The 18,616-nt window shown below is 43.4% G+C and overlaps 2 protein-coding genes across 2 annotated transcripts; one reads left to right on the top strand and one right to left on the bottom strand.

Annotated features, from left to right (window-relative positions):
- The first annotated feature begins 1,288 nt into the window (after positions 1 to 1,288).
- Positions 1,289 to 9,845, top strand: LOC139225502 (V-set domain-containing T-cell activation inhibitor 1-like). Its single transcript, XM_070856312.1, has 6 exons — positions 1,289 to 1,424; positions 2,658 to 2,981; positions 3,685 to 3,963; positions 6,551 to 6,829; positions 9,323 to 9,442; positions 9,642 to 9,845. The coding sequence occupies exons 1-6, from the start codon at positions 1,337 to 1,339 to the stop codon at positions 9,668 to 9,670; spliced, it is 1,119 nt and encodes a 372-aa protein (XP_070712413.1). The 5' UTR covers positions 1,289 to 1,336; the 3' UTR covers positions 9,671 to 9,845.
- A 4,528-nt stretch (positions 9,846 to 14,373) lies between these two features.
- LOC139225503 (zinc finger protein 180-like) lies at positions 14,374 to 16,196 on the bottom strand. Its single transcript, XM_070856314.1, has 2 exons — positions 16,131 to 16,196; positions 14,374 to 15,254 (listed from the first exon to the last, which is right to left on the bottom strand). The coding sequence occupies exons 1-2, from the start codon at positions 16,194 to 16,196 to the stop codon at positions 14,385 to 14,387; spliced, it is 936 nt and encodes a 311-aa protein (XP_070712415.1). The 3' UTR covers positions 14,374 to 14,384.
- Between the last annotated feature and the right edge of the window lie 2,420 nt (positions 16,197 to 18,616).

Below are 18,616 nucleotides of genomic sequence, written 5' to 3'. Positions count from 1 at the left end.
CCGCAGGTCTCCGTGGTTCCTGCTGGACCGTGTAGTCCTGCTCTGACTCTGGACTCTGTCCTCGGAGACTCTCCGGGCTCAGACGAAGCAGCACCGCTGGATCTCGCGGAGCCTTTGTAGTCTCGCGATGTCACGTAGTCTCGCGGGCTCTTGGAGGCTCATTTGAATAAGATCCTGTCAGAAGTGCAGGTGGTTATTAAGAAGCACCTGAAGTGACTCTTCTCCAAATCAAACAGCAGGTTGCAACACAGCAGCCATTGTGTGGGACTGATACCTGTCAGGAAATATCAAAGGTGGGAGTGTCTGCCACTTCAGGGTGGGATTTTCATTTAATATCCTACAGTAGTTTGTCCCCACCACCTGAATTTAGCTCAAAGTTCAGCTGTAGTTTTCTTGCTCTGCACCAACAGCACCAGCTGCATCCACCCTCCTCTGCTGCTCTTTCTCAGGTTTCTCCTTTATTTTAAACTCAGGTGTGTTGGTGTGTGTGTAGCTTCTCTCTTTCTGAACACCTGTGTGCTTCCCAGTGTTTCTTGTCACGTTGTGGTCATGTAACCCTGGAGTTTGTGCTTTTTCTTATTATTAGTTTTGGATTTCTTGGATAATAGATAGTTTTGTTCATTACCTGTTGCCTTCTGGTGTTTTAGCATTTGTGTGCAGCGGCCTGCAAACTGACAGTTGTGCTGCACAGATATAAAGATATAAGCCTCAGTGAATAAAGCTGACGTGACTGGAGGCCGAGGTGTGCAGCTCCTGAACAGTAAAAACCCCAGAAGAGGGGCACACTGGGCAGCAGGTGGGACTGAACCTGAACCAGTCCACTTCCATGTGGCTGCACTTTACCTTTTTCCAAGCAGGCGGAGTCACAGCTGAGTGGAAACTTTATTGTTTTATGTTTGTCTTTAATCATGAATCCAGCATCTTTCTTCCAAGGACACATGACCTCACTTTTACCTTTCATGTGTACTTTCAGCTTCAGCCATCCACAACTGTATTACTGAACTCCTACAAGGACAAACTTCCAGTTCAGATCTCTACAAAGATGAAAAACCTTCCCAGGGAGGTGTTTCTGACATTCTGTATCTGAAGCAATAAATGTAAGTGATAGTTAAAACTCATCCGTGGTTTAATAACTGCTGCAGCTGATATTTCTCATCATAGTTTCACTGCTGAATTCACGAGTCATCGTCAACGCATGAGGAGACGCTTTTATTGTGAAGGCGGTGAGCCGGAAGTGGTGCCGCCCGCTGAAGCTGACAAACCCAAAGTGCTGCTGGACCAATGAGTGGTGAGGAGCGGCTGCAGCCTCGTTCAGAAGACACTGTGAAGTGTTGACATGTTGGATCCTCTCAGCAGAATCATGCAGCTTCTTCCTGTCGCGTGTCTCTGTCTCCTGAGCTGCTCTGCAGTCGCGGATGGAAACGGTAAGAAAAGTAAAGAGTGACTCAGTGAAGCGGCTTCTGCCTTTATTCTGCATTTAGAGCAACCAGAGAGCGGGAACACTGGTGAGGCTGCTGTGTAGTTTAGTGGGCAGGAAACACTGAGACACTGTGAGGAAATATAAAGACCATCAGCGCAGTATGACGTCATCTGTATCCAATCATTAGGATCGATACTAAAACTCATTGACATGTGATCACAGCATCCCTGTGATTGACTACAGCCGAAAACCAGACCTGCTCAGTATCATCAGCAGCTGTCGTAGAGGTGGTTTATAACTTTAAATGTGGCGTCAGTGCTGCTGCAGTGTGTGTGTGTGTGTGTGTGTGTGTGTGTGTGTGTGTGTGTGTGTGTGTGTGTGTGTGTGGGCGGGCGTCGTCTCCATCCTGTCTGAAGCTGCACTGATGTGCAGAAGCACCACTCTTCCTCAGAAGCTCTTCCTCTGAGAGCTGAAGTGAAAGCTGCACCGACTGTGTGCCTCTGGACTCTTTTCTTGTTTCTGCTGAGGTGTAACATCCGTGTGGCTGCTACCTGAAGCTGGCTGTGAACAAACCCAAGCAGGAAGCACAGTGACGCAGAAAGGTTTTCATGTTTCAGACGCAGCCGGTCAGACTCTGCAGGAACACTGACACAAACTAACAGCTCGGTCACATCAAGCTCTCTTTCTTTCTGCCTGCAGACACAACACAACTGGACAAAATCAGCTTCAGACTCATTTAGATTCATATTTTCCTCTTTATTTTCCTCATTAACACAAATATGAGCTTCTTCCCCTGCAGCAGTGATTCCTGGGTAATTACTGGTTAACAGGTTTATTGTAGTTCATCTATTGGGCCTCACTGACATAGACAACAGTGAATCTTTCACCTGTGTGTGTCTCGTCCTTCTCCTCTCTCTCCCACACACATTTTATCAACCAGTGATGTTTGTGGTGTCGTGTTTGAATGTGGGTGATAAATGATAAGAGCTGTCGCGCCAACAGGGGCTGAAACAGGTTACATTCAGTCTCATTTCTACTGGAGAGCAGCAGCGTTAACCTACATTTACTAATTAACCGAGTCTGAAACACAACCAGAAATGAGACGGCAGAGGAGAAATCCAACTGCTCACTGAACTGCTCATGAACTGGTGTCTCTGAGTGATTGTTGGTGGCTCGTAGATGTTCTCTGACTTTCTTTCTACTCTGATTCATACGTGTGTTTGTCCTCCAGGGTCAGAGGTCACCAGAGTGGTGGTGAAAGAGGACGGCGATGCTTTGTTACCCTGCTCCCTCAGCACCGAGCAGAACATCCAGTCAGAGCTGTTTGACTGGAAGAAAGATGGCCGCAACGTGTTCCTGTACGATGCAGCCGACGAGTACAACAGCGGCCGCTCGGGTCAAGATGTGCAGTTCAAAGGTCGGGTCTTTCATTTTCAGGACCAGCTGAAACATGGCAACGCGTCCATAATCATCAGGAACACAAGGGTGGAGGACGGCGGAGACTACACCTGTGCTTTTCCACGTCTTCAAGGCCACGTGTTCCACATTAAGCTTGTTGTCGGTGAGTTGAGGAAACGGCTAAAGACGTCGGCTCATTTCTTCAGTTCCAGCAGTCTGTCGCAGACAAACTTCCTGTCTGAGCAGCTGGTGTTTCACAAGCAGTCTAACACGTGTTCTGTTTTGTCTTTTAGCTCCCATCTTAAAGAACAGACCAGAGGTCCCAGGTGAGTCCTCGCTGCTGACGTCACTCTCCTCCTTCACCTGGCCGTGCTGAGGTTTCATCAGGTTCACCTGTCTGAAGCTAATGCAGTGTGGTTCAGCATCTCTGTAACAAATCATCAGGTTTATGATGTTTAGTTAAAACCTTTGTAAAGAGACGTAAACACACTGAAGGTCACATTTAGGTACACGTTGTTATATATTATTATTAGTAGTAGTGGTAGTAGTATTATTGGTATTATATAGTACAGCGCCTTACTATGATTGTGCATGTTGTTGTATATTTTTATTAGTAGTGGTATTATTGTTATTATTATTATTATTATTATAAGACTTCTGCACTTGTGTTTGAAGTGTATTCTTATTCTTTTGGAGCTGTGTGTAACAAAAAGCAATTTCCCCCTGGGGATTATTAAAGTAATTCTGATTCTGATTTACAAGAAACGGAGGGATGAAAAAAACATCCCACTGTTACATTTAATATCCTGTAGTTGTCCTTTTATAATCAATGTTTCACTCATGGGTCATTTACACATTGTTCACAGGTGCAGCTCCAAAACCATCTGTCAAGATACTTGACGAAACAAAGGACTGGTCTCTGCTGCAGTGTGAGGTTGAAGGAGCTTCTCCAAAACCACTTCTACAGTGGAAGGACAGTGCTGGAAACATCCTTCCTGCTAAAGAACCACAGTTCACAGAAAGAGGAGGCAGCTACGACGTTATCCTCCAAACTACTGTGACCAAGACGGACCACTATCACTGTGTAGTCACACAGGAGGAGATCAGCCATCAGACTGAGGCTGAGACATACGTGCACATCAGTGGTGAGTTTTTAATCTTCAAATGATTCTAATTATTCACGTGTTGTTTGTTTGTTAATTCACTTCCAAATCATGACGGCATGTTTTTCTGTCAACAGTTTCCGTCACTTTCCTGTCCCTCTTTTCCATTAATCTATTCCTCTTTTCCAGAGGACGTCCCTTTTCTCATCCACTGTCTTCTCCCACAATGCTTTGTGGTAGGAAAGTGGCCGGCTGTTGTCATGTTTATTTCTGCTGTGTGATTGGCTGTTGCATCGATCCATATCGAGTAGAAAATGTCCAGAGTTGATCAGGATCCCGTATTGAGATCATTTTATGGGCCTGACGTACAGGAAGGACTCATATTCTTTTTCAGAAATAATTATATTGAGGAAAAGTGGTAAAACCACAAAGTAAAAATACTGTTACAAGTAAAAGTCCTGCAGTCAAAGACGTCAGCAAAATGTAGTAAAAGTAGTAAAAGTGTTCTATTTTCTGTTTTGTTAGATCAAAGTAACGAGGGACTCTGTCTGTGTGATCAATGCAGTGCAGTAAAAAGCTCAGTATTTCCCTCTGAAATGTGCTGAAGTATGAAGCAGCATGAATGTGGAACAGTCCAGTAAAGTCCAAGTAGCTCTAAAGTGTACTTCAGCACAGTACTGCAGTAACTGTACCTGGTCTGTGTAGAAATGTTCCTGTGATCATCTGAGCGGTCGTCAGCGTCTCAAACCTGCTGCCAGAACCTGAACATGAGATCTGAGCAGCTCCACAACTTTCTCACTGAAACTGTTGAAGAAACAAGACGTTTGTTAGCTTTTAAAAACTTGAGTCTGATATTTCACAGCAGCTTTTATTTGAGTTCAGTGCAGTTCAGAGTGTTTTCTGAGTGTCAGGGAGCAGTTTGGACTCTTCTCACGTCTTCATGTTCTGTACAGAGTTTCTTTAAATAGTTCACCTCTCGTCTCATCTGGAGCTGATTCGGTTCTGCTGAAGTATTTGATCAAAGCTTCGTTTTTCTTTGGCTCTGATTGGTTTTTATGGATTTTAGAGTGATGGATGAGGAAACATGAACTAACCTGTAGTTTTCTAGATGAAATAAATGATGACGCTCTCCTTCCTGTTGGAGAAAGTAAAATACAGTCCAGTGAAATGTATCAGCTGCTGTTGGCAACAAAAGAAGAAGAAGAACAGATGTGATGATGAGTTTTCCCTTCTGGCAGCATGAGCCTGTTGATCAGATGCACTCAGTGGCCACTTTATTAGGTCCACCTGTACAGTCTGACGTCCTTCAGTACAACAGCTCTGCTACAGATTCTACCTTCAAGTTTATGATGTTCAGTGTTTGTTGACTTTGTGTGAAATGTGTAAATGAAACTGTGAGTTTGTTCCTGATGGAGGTGAGACACTACAGGCTACAGCATGTTTCATGCTCTGCTCAGTTTTTGCTCTGTTTTCCTTCCATAACATGTCTTCTTTCAGACCAGTGGAAACAAAACATCCCAAATGAACATTTAGTTTTTTTAGTTTTCTTTACTTTGTCTGTAGAATTCTTTTCAGTTTCACATCTTTAAAGGTGTTTTTTTCTCTCTCTGAGCCAAAAGTCTCCACTTCAGCAGCTCTTCCAGACTCCAGACTCTTGTTTCTGTCTGTATCCTGAAGGTTTTCACTGAGGGCTTTGTTCATATATGATCCACAGCCTGATTCACACAGTTTATTCCTAAAAACACGGTGAACGTTGTTTTTTATGGCTGTTGGCAGTTTTGTCTGATTTATGGAGCGATTAAAAAAAACAGAGATCCAAAGTTTCCTCAGTAAAAACCTTTTGGCTCTAATGTGTCGACAACATGAAATAAGAGTTTTAAACCTGCTTCATTCAATGTTCAGATTTGTGTTCTGGAACTGTGTGAAAATTAAAGTATATTTAATTAGATTCTGCCTCATTCTCATATCTAAACACAGAGTTTCATAGAAGCTGTAGTCCAGAAACTAATTGTGTTAATATCAGTGCTGAAGTGGGGAAGGTTCATGGTGATGTGTGGTAGTTAAAATGTTGACCCTGTTCACCTGCAGTGTCCCCCCCCTCTAAGGTGGGGCTGTCCTGGACTGGACTACATTATCCTGGGGGGGGGTTAATGTTTGGTCCTCCCTGTTTACAGACATGAGGGGGTCAGAATATTAGAACCCCCTCTGAATATGATTCAGTCCAGTACAACAGCACCACTGACTGGGACCTCAGTGATCAAACCCAGCTGAACTAACAGCTCTGGGACATTATAGGTGTCAGGAAGGTAAACTTAAAGGCAGAGCAGGTGTGTTGGATTGTGTTAGACTGTACAGGTGTACCTAATAAAGTGACCACTGAGTGAAAGTATCACTGACACTGTTCAGACCTGATAACACAAGGGCTGCACACACTTTTAAACACTCTGTTTCATATTTTAGAGCATGTTTCATTTTACTTTAGTGCAACAGAAAATATATTCTATATATTCTTCTCTTTCCTGTTTCTGTTTTTCACGTGTTTCTTCATCCCAATGTTACATTTAATATCCTGTAGTTGTCCTTTTATGATCAATGTGTCACTCATGGGTCATTTACACATTGTTCACAGGTGCAGCTCCAAAACCATCTATCAAGACTCTTGACGAAACTAAGGACTGGTCTCTGCTGCAGTGTGAGGTTGAAGGAGCTTCTCCAAAACCACTTCTACAGTGGAAGGACAGTGCTGGAAACATCCTTCCTGCTAAAGAACCACAGTTCACAGAAAGAGGAGGCAGCTACGACGTTATCCTCCAAACCACTGTGACCAAGACAGACCACTATCACTGTGTAGTCACACAGGAGGAGATCAGCCATCAGACTGAGGCTGAGACATACGTGCACATCAGTGGTCAGTTTTTAATCTTCAATGATTCTAATTATTCACGTGTTGTTTGTTTTTGTTTGGTCCCAGATGATCCACATTCACCAACGTCTGGCTTGTGGTTTGGATTAAATGCGACACTGTGCAGCTCACTAAAGCACGTCTGCTGATTCAACCAATCCCAGGCGCTGTGTGCCAGAAGCTTCAGGCAGCTGCACAGAGGACACAAAATGGCGTCGTAGTGATTCTGCAGCTGTGATTTCCAGTCAGATGTGTGATTGTGCTGCTGCCTCCTGACAGCAGAAGTACTGAGTGAAAACAGGTCCAACTTCCTTCTTTAGGAAATGAAGCAACGACCTCACAAGCAGTAGCTCTGCTCTGGACTTCTCTCAGCACAGTAAACACTCTGAAAGGTTCATCACTGAATGTACCACGACAACATTTAGACACTTTAATGTGGACGCCGCTGGGCAGCAGTCAGAGGTGGAGGAAGTACTCAGATACTTTACTGTAGTAACAGTGTGTAAAAGTACTGTTACTCTGTTACCACATTCAAAAGTCCAGTAGAGTTTAAGTATCAAAGGACAGAAAAATGTTCTTAATGGAGCAAAAGTTTTAGGAAAAGTATTTTATACATTGATCACATGTTCAGTATGTCAGATAGAGCTGCAAAGATCAGTCAATAATTTATCAACTATTGAGTTAATCACCAACCATTTTGAGAAGCGATTGATTGGTTTGAGTGATTGTTCAAGACAAAGAAAGTTACAATTCTCTGATTCCAGCTTCTTAAATGTGAATATTTTCTGGTTTCTTCTCTGTGACAGTAAACTGAATATCTTTGGCTTGTGGACAAAACTAGATATTTGAAACTGATCAACGCTTTTTACCATTTTCTGACATTTTATTGACCAAACAATTTATTGATTAACCGAGAAAATAATTGACTTATTAATCCATGAATGAAAATAAGTTTCATTTTAACACAAGATTAAATGAACTAGTAACTTGTTAGTTTGATTGATGTAGTGGAGTAAAAGTACAATATTTAGCTCTGAAATGTGTTGAAGTACAAGTAGAAAGTCCCACAGACTGGAAATCCTCTATGAAGCAGCAAAGTGGTTCAAAGCTGGACAGAAACTCAGTGTCTGTAATACAGACTGTGTCCTCTAGAGCTCAGTGTCCAGCTGAGAGTCTCACTGTAAAATGTCCCGCTCACATGTGCTCACTGTTCCTCAGTCATCAGACCTGAAGGGGTAGAAATACTGTTGAAGGCTTCGTGTTTTACATTTTCTAACACAAGCTTTGTGTTCCTTTACTGCAGGAAAGATTGTGCAGATGATTTGGTCCTTAAAAGCACCACGTCTGCACTGATTCTTTTCAAGTCTTCACTGTTCAGACTGTTCAATCTGATCACTCTTCTCTGTTGGACTAACTCAGACTGCTGAAGCTCCATATGAGCTGAAGCTGAACTTCACTCTGATGTTTGGACCAAACGAGGGCTGTGGGTTTTACCGTCTCTGTCGGTGTAGTCGCCCTGTGAAGGCTCTGTCTCCTGAGTGTGGACAGGAAGGACTTTTACAGCCACCAAGAAGTCTGATTAACGTTTATATGATGTGTGATAGACTGCAAAAAATCCAAATCCCTCAAGAGTAAACCAATATGATGTGAACATTTATTGGAAACATAAACAGCATTCACATACAAACAGAGTTAATTATGCAGGAAGATGTATCAGTAATTCATTTGAAGATTTTTAACAAACGCAAACTTTCTAACAATAAGATGTGTCAACTGTGGAGAGCAGTCACAAGGTTCAGGTATGTCAACTCTACAGTCACAGCATCCTGTGTGTGTGATGGTTTATAATCAAACTGTGGTGGCTCCAGTTTAGTGGCACAAGAGGCAGGAAATGAGGTGACTAACCAAGACTTCCTCCTCCAGACAGAAGAACTGTCTGCCTTAAACCAAACCAACACAAGCTCCTGCTGGCTTTTCACGTAATGTCTCTCTTTAATGTCTCTCTTACGGCAGCAGGTACAAACTGCAGCCTTTCACCAACTATTATGCTGCAGCCTGAGCTTCTCCAGATACTTGATGGCTGAAAAAACAACTTAAATACCAATAATCATCTAAAAGCAGGAGCGTTTCTCGGCTGAGACTCACTCCAAATAGCAAGACATGACATCACAATGACCCAGAAGTTGGCAAGGCTTGTCCTGTCCAAAAACAGAAGTTGGAACCGTGAATTTCATGTGAAAAGTGGCTTCAATGATTATTGATTGATTTCAGCTGTACTAGAATAAACTGTTGGGTAGTTTAGTTAATGATTGAATATGTTTTGCTGTTCCTGCTGAGATTCATCCCACTGCTGTTTTAATCTGCTGATAGTTTTACATGTTAGACTCAGAGCAGGAACACCTTCAGTTGTTCTCTGTGTCGGCTGTGATGTTCAGTCTGCTGTAGATGATATGCAGTTACACTCAGAGTCTCACACTGACTTCCTGTTTTCTGTTTCAGATTCCACTGGGTTGGTTGTTGCTGCAGTTGTCGGCCCTTTTTTAGGTCTTGGTGTTGGTGTTGGTGTTCTTCTGGCTGTGCTTTACACCAAAGGTTGCATCACAGTAAATCCTAACAAAGGTGAGTTTAGATAATTAGTTATATCAACATATAAAAGATGAGCAGACAACACAACAGATTCTTAACGTGTGTCTCATGTTTAGAGTCTTGACAGTTGTTTCATCTTCTCAGACATGAAACATGTTGTTGGTGTTTACACCCACAGGAGGATCAAGTCAGTCTGGATTTTCTCGAATGTAACTTTGTTTTCCTCCTGCAGGTTCACAGGCAGAGAGAGACCCCCTCTAAAAGCCCCCAGTCATTCAGGGCAGATACCTGATCCAGAGACTTCACTGTCTTTACATGTGCTGTGAAGTGTGTGTGTGTGTTTCTCTACTTTTATTTCTCTGTCTGAAAGTGAGGACATTTTGTCTGCTCCTCACTTTGACGGTTAAGACTTTTGGTTTTAAGGCTAAAGTTAGGATCGGGGTTGTGGTTGTCGTGGTAACAAGGTGAAAGTGAGGTCGTCGGGGTGGCGGATGTGCATGTAGCTCCTTGTGCTTCATATGGAAACATTAGGATGTCCCATCAGCACAGTGTGTCCCTGACCTTCACCAGGTGTTTCCTCCTGTCAGGAGTCCTCCCTGTCCAGGTCATCTGGGATCTCAAACCTCTCACAAGACAAAGTGGTCTTCCTCTCCTTTCTCCTTCTTTGTTTTCAAACTGGTGCATTTGTGCCACCAAATTCAAGCTGCCAATTTAACATAAAACTGCAAAAAGCCCTGTTTGTATGTTCAGGGCTGCTGTAACAACATGGCTGACTCCATAGAATCTCTCTGGAGATAAAGGCAAGCTAAAGAAAACACAATTCTACTACTGGAAACACAGTTCTGAATGTTGTGTTCCATGTCTGCCAAGAGGTCCCTCTAAAGTCTACAGACTTTACCTTTAAATATTTAGAAATACATTACTGTTATCAAATGGAACAGGTTTATTTAGTGATTAATGTGGAATCTTTAACATGGTTAATGCTGCTGCATTCTGTCGCCCTCCTCTGCATCTTGAGATGGTCTCAGACTCGTCCAGTGTCCGTGGAAATGTTCAGTCTGATGAGGTCAGTTTACGTCTCAGCAGTTGTTCAGCTGCTTTCATTTACTGCTTTATTTAACACGGACCGAGCACCTTAATGTAGACCACTATCAGCCCTTCACAATAAAAGCTGGACAACATGCCAGGACAGTAACAGGAAAGAGACGGCGGTCACTGACACAGACTGGAGTCACCATGGTGACAACAGGAGAGAGCTGGTTATTAATTAATCATCATTAATTAATTGTGGAGGGATCGAGTTCCACTCTTGAGCAACTTTAAGAGCACTTGTTTTATTTTTATACTCTGATAGTTCGCTGCCGTCGGTGTGTGAATGAGTGAGTGAGTGTGAACGGATGAATGAGGGATAAAAGCTCTTTATAAATGCAGCCAATGAACCAAATATTATCCTGCTGCTTGAAGTTCTTGAAGGTCTTAACTGAGCTCAACACAGACATGAAAGAGACATCAAACTGCTGTTGTTCTGCAAATGAATGTGAATATACTGAAGCTAAAGTGAAATATAAAGTGACTTCATGTTATATTTTGATATTTGTGTTATTGACATCATTTGGGACGAGCCTGTGCTGCTTCTTTTTATGAGTTAAGGTGCTGAGCCAGTCTGTCAGGTACAGTCACACACTGAACTATACACTCAGTGTCCAGTTTATTAGGTCGACCGAGCTGAAACTACTGCAGCTCAGACCTGAACATCATGACCTTCATGAAGGAGGATTTACTGCAGGACTGTTGTATTAGACTGCATTAGTTTGAGCTCAGTGTTCCTAATAAACTGAACACTTGGCTGTGACATTTGAGTGGTGGCGCTCTGAAGCTTCATGTGTGTTGATGTTATTAGCTCCTGTGGGCTATCAGGTCATTTCTATACAAACGTCTGAATAAACCATGAAAAATGTCAAAATGTGTGTTGTGATTGTCTTCATGTTTCTGTGTTTACCAGTTTAGTAGGATGAGGTGTTCCCTCGTGGGAAAACTGTCCACTTCAGGATAAATAAACTGTCAAACCCTTTTGGATTAGCTGGAAAATGCATCATAGATTGTGAAAAGTTTGTGGTACATTAATCCTCCTTGAGATTTGAAGACTTTGAAGACATCCAGTCAGAGTTTTAGAGTCACAAGGAGTCAACACGCACCACAAACCATTCAACACCTAAGATCTCTGCTGCTCCACCCTAAAGACTGGACGCCCCTGAGGTGGTGTATGGCATCACATGTGACAGCGAGGGAAGTGTCTGCCGGTGAACACCAGGCCTGAACCTCTCACAGCATCCACTGGGAGGAGGTCAAAGGTCATCGCCCAGGAGTCACTGGACGGCCGGAGAAAGATGAGGGAGGACAATCACATCTGACAGCAGAGACCAACTTTGAACAGAGACAGAGGTTACCGTGTCCACCTGTACACAACCACCTGTTAGCATGTGATGACAACTAAACTTGATCTGTTGGCTGAAGAAGACTGCTGGGATACAGATGAAAGCAGAGCTGAAACAATTAATCAGTTAGTAACTTGATGCAAAAGAGTCAACAATGACTTTATTTACCCATAAATTGTTCCAGGTCATTTTTAAAGTAAAAACAGCAACCATGCTGAGTTCTAGTCCTCAGTTATTGTGATCTGACTCTTTATTGTCTAAAAAACAAACAATTAAAACAAGCAATTCATTAACATCCCTCTGGACTTTTTTCAGCAGTGATGGACATGTTTTCAGGATGTAGTCATAGCCACAATAACACACATGCTGTTAAGAAAATGAGGATGCTGTCTTGGGCCATCCCTCTGTTTGTAGAGAAGCTCAGAATATAACAACACAGCAATCAGGGCATGGGGAGGAGGCAAGAGGAAACAGCTGGCTATTCTCTGGAAAATGTTCAAAACAATGAAGTGTGAGTGTTTTGGTGGGATCTAAGGCCACTCTGCGAAGCAAAACTAATTTTTCACATTTAAAAGGAGTGTGTGTGTGTGTGTGTGTGTGTGTGTGTGTGTGTGTGTGTGTGTGTGTGTGTGTGTGTGTGTGTGTGTGTGGAGGGTGGGGCGTCTACATTACAAATACTCAAACAAGACTGAAAACGACGGGTATTTAGGATATTTATCCATTTATTAAAACAGACATTCACAGGAAGGTTCGGCTTGTCGACTTCCTGTTTTCAACATTTTCCGTTACAGCAAGCAGCGTTCAAAACGTGACCCCACACCACTATGAGACACGTTTCCACAGGTACGACTCTAAAGTGGACTCAGGTCGGTATGTTTAGACATTGTGATGAAAACTAAACAAAGAGACATTCACACGGCCAGCTACGGACCCGATGTCCTGATTTCAACAGCTGCCGTAACCATGACAACAACAGACGCATTCGGCTGACGGTCGCCAGTTAACGTGGTCACTCGTTGAACTGAAACACCCCTGAGCCTGTTCCTTCGTGTCTTGGTCTCGTGCTGAAGTCATGAACACTGACCTGAACATCGGTGCTATCAGAGGACGAGCCTGTTTGTCTTCTGAGCTCCGGCTTCTGCTTCTCCATCGTCCCGCAGGTCTCCGTGGTTCCTGCTGGACCGTGTAGTCCTGCTTCGCTTGTTCTCGCGATGTCACGTCGTCTCGCGGGCTCTTATTGGCTCGTTTGGGAGTGAGCTGCCCTTTCTCTACGTCCCGCCCCTTAGTTACTGTTGCTAAGGCCGCTTTGAATCAGTGGCTCCTTGATTTCAGGCAGAAGATGAAGTTTAGTTTGGTGGTTTCCCTCCATCAAGTTTCTCCAAACTCAACAACTCCTGAATGTGTCAGATTGTTAAAGACAGTCTGGGACTTTCAATCAATCAATGACTTTATTTGTCCCCAATGGGGCAATTGGTTGTGCAGCAGTGGAAGCAAAACATAACATAAAATACATGCACACTTGAAACAATAGAATAAATTGGATGAATCAACCTGGAATTTTGAGAGTTTTCTTAGACAAAATAGGCGCTGCTGACTTTTCTTGTAAATTGTGTTAATGTCAGTTTATTGTCTATTATAGTTCCTAAATACTTAAAGGACTCTACAATTTCTACATCCTGCCCATCAGTCACTGTGGTGTCAGGAGAGGGCTGCGAGCGTCTAAAATCAATACACATGTCCTTTGTTTTTGATACATTCAGAGATAAAAACTGTTAACTATTAACTCTGATATTGCAACAAAATGTCTTCAATGTAAATTAGAACTTTAAATCATAAAGTGTTTCATATGTTTCTCAAACGTTGTACAGGTCAGTGTGACCTGACAGACTGGTGTCTCCTCTAGTGTTTTAAGAAGCAGATGTAATATCTTGATTGTAAGAAACAGAGAGTTCTTGTTCTGTAAACATATTCCTGATAGATACATGCCTACGCAGACAACGCTGACGGCTGGTGGAGACTGACGTACGGGCCTTAGCGTCCAATCAAACAATGGTTATGTGTCATATTGTGATACTCTGCCCTTTAAAATCTGTTGGAAAACCCAGTTCTTAGCTCCTCTGACCAGAACCAGTCATGAGCCCGGCGCTGCCTGAACCCCAGAGTTGTATTGCATTGTATTTCACCTGTGAATCTGAATTAAAGGTGCTTCTGAGACCGACTGAACCCTCCAGCCGATGATGTGAATAATCTCGGGCTGTCCATTAAAGAATGCGGGTGTGTTTCTAACAAAACGAACCCTGGCACCACTTTAGAAAATAATCCACCACAGGACCATAAGAGGTTTCAGTACTGTTCAACAGACTCAGTATGACTGTGTCATCAGCAAATTTCAATATATGGTGGTTTTCAAATGTGCTACAGCAGCTGTTGGTGTACAGTATGTACAACAGAGGGGAGAGGACGCATCCTCGCGGGGAGCCAGTAGATGTTACAGATATCAGGGAGGAGGAGGAAACAGCTGGCTATTCCCTGGAAAATGTTCAAAACAATGAAGTGTGAGTGTTTTGGTGGGATCTAAGGCCACTCTGTGAAGCAAAAGTTTTCCCACACTGCTCACACCAGAATGGTTTCTCTCCAGTATGAGTGCGTTGATGGATTCTTAAGGTAGTTGATACAGTGAAAGCTTTCCCACACTGGTCACAGCTATACGGTTTCTCTCCAGTGTGAATGCGTTGATGGCTCCTTAATTGAGCTGATTGAGTGAAAGTTTTCCCACATTGGTCACAGCTATATGGTTTCTCTCCAGTGTGAATGCGTTGATGGCTCCTTAAGTGAGTTGATCGAGCGAAAACCTTTCCACATTGGTCACACCAGAACGGTTTCTCTCCAGTGTGAATGCGTTGATGTCTCCTTAAGTGAGCTGATCGAGCGAACGTTTTCCCACACTGGTCACAGCTACACGGTTTCTCTCCAGTGTGACTGCGTTGATGTCTCCTTAAGTTAGCTGACTGACTGAAAGTTTTCCCACACTGGTCACAGCTATACGGTTTCTCTCCAGTGTGAATGCGTTGATGGATCCTTAAGTTAGCTGACTGACTGAAAGTTTTCCCACACTGGTCACAGCTACACGGTTTCTCTCCAGTGTGAATGCGTTGATGGCTCCTTAATTGGGCTGATTGAGCGAACGTTTTCCCACACTGGTCACAGCTACACGGTTTCTCTCCAGTGTGAATGTGTTGATGGATCCTTAAGTTAGCTGATTGAGTGAAAGTTTTCCCACACTGGTCACAGCTGTGCAGTTTCTCTCCCAAATGAAATCTCTGATGAACCTTTAAATCATTTTGTGTTGTGAAGGATTTGTCACAGTGCTGACAGCAGTGACAAGTGGGTCCATCTCTTCCTCTGCGTTTCTATAGCAACAGACACACAACAAAGAAAAGAGAGTAAATGAGAAGTCATGGTGGAACGAGCTATCTAGAACCATGAATCACATTTGGTGCATGTCTATGCAACATAACCCAGAGTCCAGGCTGACTAATGCAGTACCAGCTGTGACAACCAACTGCAGGAGCCTGGGGAGGCACAGACCTCTACAGAAAGGATGATCTGATCAATTGGTCCTCAATCATTATGGGCCAGTTTTAGTTCCTAACAGTCGGATCAATGGTCTCTATGAAGGCCAATCAGAATAGATGATCACATGACGCACAATAGATCCGCTTTGATTGACGGCTCACTGACAGTTTAGTGTCCATGTCGGCGACAAAGAGACAGTGAGCAGATGTTTGTTTGTAGCCTCTTGGGGGCAAAAGCATCAGGGCTGAATCCCTCTGACTTTCTGTGGTCTGAAAGTCACTTTGAGGATTTCTCAACATTCACTTTCAACTTGTATTTCACAAACATCACTTCCACTCTGCTGTGTCCAGTCTCTCCAGTCTGGAGCCGCTCTGGGACGCCTCCCCTTTGATTTGCGCACATTGGAATGAACTTTTGGAGTTCTTCTATCGGACAAACAGGCGGCAGCACATTTTCTTTGGCGCCAGCTTCACTTGTGATCTCAAAATGTTGGTCAGTACGTTTCATTTGTAAAAGGAAGTAAAAGAGCGCTAAAAGGAGTAAAAAGTGTTCTTTGAGTGAGGACATTTGTTGTTCTATTGTTGCTGAGTTCACTCGCTCACAGAGAAAATGCAGAAATCCATCAAGACAAAGAAAAGAGACGAAAGCCACGCGGACCCCTGAGCCTGTTCCTCGTGTCTTGGTCTCGTGCTGAAGTCATGAACACTGACCTGAACATCGGTGCTATCAGAGGACGAGCCTGTTTGTCTTCTGAGCTCCGGCTTCTGCTTCTCCATCGTCCCGCAGGTCTCCGTGGTTCCTGCTGGACCGTGTAGTCCTGCTCTGACTCTGGACTCTGTCCTCGGAGACTCTCCGGGCTCAGACGAAGCAGCACCGCTGGATCTCGCGGAGCCTTTGTAGTCTCGCGATGTCACGTCGTCTCGCGGGCTCTTATTGGCTCGTTTGGGAGTGAGCTGCCCTTTCTCTAAGTCCCGCCCCTTAGTTACTGTTGCTAAGGCCGCTTTGAATCAGTGGCTCCTTGATTTCAGGCAGAAGATGAAGTTTAGTTTGGTGGTTTCCCTCCATCAAGTTTCTCCAAACTCAACAACTCCTGAATGTGTCAGATTGTTAAAGACAGTCTGGGACTTTCTCCCTGGGCCTCAAAGCAGTCGGCCTCTACTGGTCACTGTTTAAATGGTGAAACAGTTTGTTCACAGACATCTGCTAATGGGCCATAGGTGTGTCGTCGTCCTAAAAGGTCTCCCAGCCCCCACAGGCTGGATTATCACACTGAGTGTAAGGGCCCTGAACACCTTGATGTCTTTGTCTCCTCCACACAAAACCACACTCCATACAAATGGGTATCAGCTGCTTAAAAAGGCCACATTCTCACCTCTCTTCAGGCGACCAGCTTGAAAAGGAGGGAGAGAGCTGAATATGTGTAAATCAGTGGGCTCTTGGGCTGCTTTAATGACCGGCCCAAAGAGATGCAAACACAAACCCACTGAAGAAAACGTCAGCAAGTGTTTAGTGAGTGTTGGCTTCAAACGTCCTGAGTCACTGTTTATGCAGTAGAAATGATGAAGGTGAAATCAACAGCTAAATGTGAAGCTCATATAATAGATCAATAACAGTTGGGGAGGGTCTCTTCACTGAGGCCTCTAAACGTTTGGAGGGTTTGGGTCCATGAATTAAAAAGCAGCAGCAGAATCATTGTCTTGGCTGTAAGAATCAGGCATCATATTGGTTTCATCTGAACTGACACAACAACACAATAGTAACGGTGCCCATGCCAGCTCACTGTGTACCAATAAAAACAGAGTCAATATTAGAAACACGTCTCTGGAGCAGCTCAACAGCAGCACAAACTGCAGCCTCCAAAATAAGAGCACAGCTGAATGGGCTCCTTTCTAAACTGAAAACTGAATGTTTCTTTTCTCATTAAAGGCTCATTTATTATTAGAGGGTCAAATAAACCCTATTGGTGCATATTTTGGTATCTAAATGAAAGTGCATTGACTAAAAGTTCTTTGTCTACGTTAAGGAAAGGATCCCTACAGAGACAGACCTGTCAGATCCTTTTTCTTTAACCACACATGATCATTATAGCGCTCTCTTCAAAGCCGCCAGATTCAACTGACTAAACAGTATTTTTGCCCTCCCAGAACGCAGGACTGGTCGCTGGTCTTCCACTGCCTCCATCCTGTGTTACTGTTTTTTGTGTTCGATGTGAACGAACCCTTTAAAACACCAAAGTCACAAAATAATACAAATGAACTAACAGATCAAGGCACCAGCAGACCAGCAGCTCCTGTGTGTCTATGAGGTAAAATCAGCAGGTTTGTGGTGAAACAAAAAGGATGTTACAGCTACTGATGAACCCACTGTTTGTCACCAGTGAAGTTAGAAAGTTCCCCAAATGTGTAGGCTGCTGTTCCCTCAGTGCTGTTCTTAATTACTGCTGATTTAACCTTCTTATGTGTGGACTGCATCATCGTTTGTGTTATGTGATTGTAATATCATTCACATTGTGATGGCATAAAGATTTTCTATGGTGAAAACCGGTGCAATCTGTGTTGCATTCAAGCCTTCGTTGTGTGCTTGTGTTTTTTTCACCCTATATAATAAAAACCACTTGACTTTTCCTCTACCAGAGTCAGACATGTACAGGTCCTGTACACCAAGAAGAATCCTGCAGAAATATTTCTTGGAGAAAAGTTCTTTGTTGTTCTGGGAGTTATTCTCTTTGGAAACACAATAAGTTTTAAAACGAGGAGATAGTTGTTAATAATGGCCCATTGATTCATAGCCTTAAAAATGATTATTATGAAGTCAATCAGCTTTTGCTGATGCAGGCAGGTATTTCTGTAGATTTTAGGTAGACTGCTGGTGGTGGTTTTCAGCTGCACAGCACACTATGTTCCTTTACTACAGAAACAAGTAATGTGACCCTCTGGTCATAAAAAGTGAAATTAGAATCATGTAAATCTCCTGTATAAAAACGTCAGGCTTGCTGAGCCAAAGATCAGTTATTATGGACAAATGTGTCGCTACAAATCATTTTCTGTTGAATGCTGGGAGCTGCCCCCGACACTTCATAAATGATGGTTCTCAGTAAAGACAAACGGGTGATGTTAGAGTCACTTTGGTGATGGTGAAAGTGACCAACAAGTAGGCATCCTATGGGCTTAGTAAAAAGCTTTTAGTGTGGCAGGAA

This window comes from Pempheris klunzingeri, unplaced genomic scaffold (assembly GCF_042242105.1).
Source record: "Pempheris klunzingeri isolate RE-2024b unplaced genomic scaffold, fPemKlu1.hap1 Scaffold_323, whole genome shotgun sequence".
NCBI classification, from domain to species: Eukaryota; Metazoa; Chordata; class Actinopteri; order Acropomatiformes; family Pempheridae; genus Pempheris; species Pempheris klunzingeri.
This window is presented reverse-complemented; position numbering and strand designations above follow the sequence as displayed.

What these genes read in the sequence shown, in the direction of transcription:
- LOC139225502 (XM_070856312.1), top strand. Translation starts at nt 1,337, where the DNA reads ATGTTGGATCCTCTCAGCAGAATCATGCAGCTTCTTCCTGTCGCGTGT. An exon ending in GACATACGTGCACATCAGTG is followed by an intron (nt 3,964 to 6,550) that starts GTGAGTTTTTAA and finishes CATTGTTCACAG; the next exon opens with GTGCAGCTCCAAAACCATCT. An exon ending in CACAGTAAATCCTAACAAAG is followed by an intron (nt 9,443 to 9,641) that starts GTGAGTTTAGAT and finishes TTCCTCCTGCAG; the next exon opens with GTTCACAGGCAGAGAGAGAC.
- LOC139225503 (XM_070856314.1), bottom strand. Translation starts at nt 16,196, where the DNA reads ATGGAGAAGCAGAAGCCGGAGCTCAGAAGACAAACAGGCTCGTCCTCT. An exon ending in CTGATAGCACCGATGTTCAG is followed by an intron (nt 15,255 to 16,130) that starts GTCAGTGTTCAT and finishes CTGTTGCTATAG; the next exon opens with AAACGCAGAGGAAGAGATGG.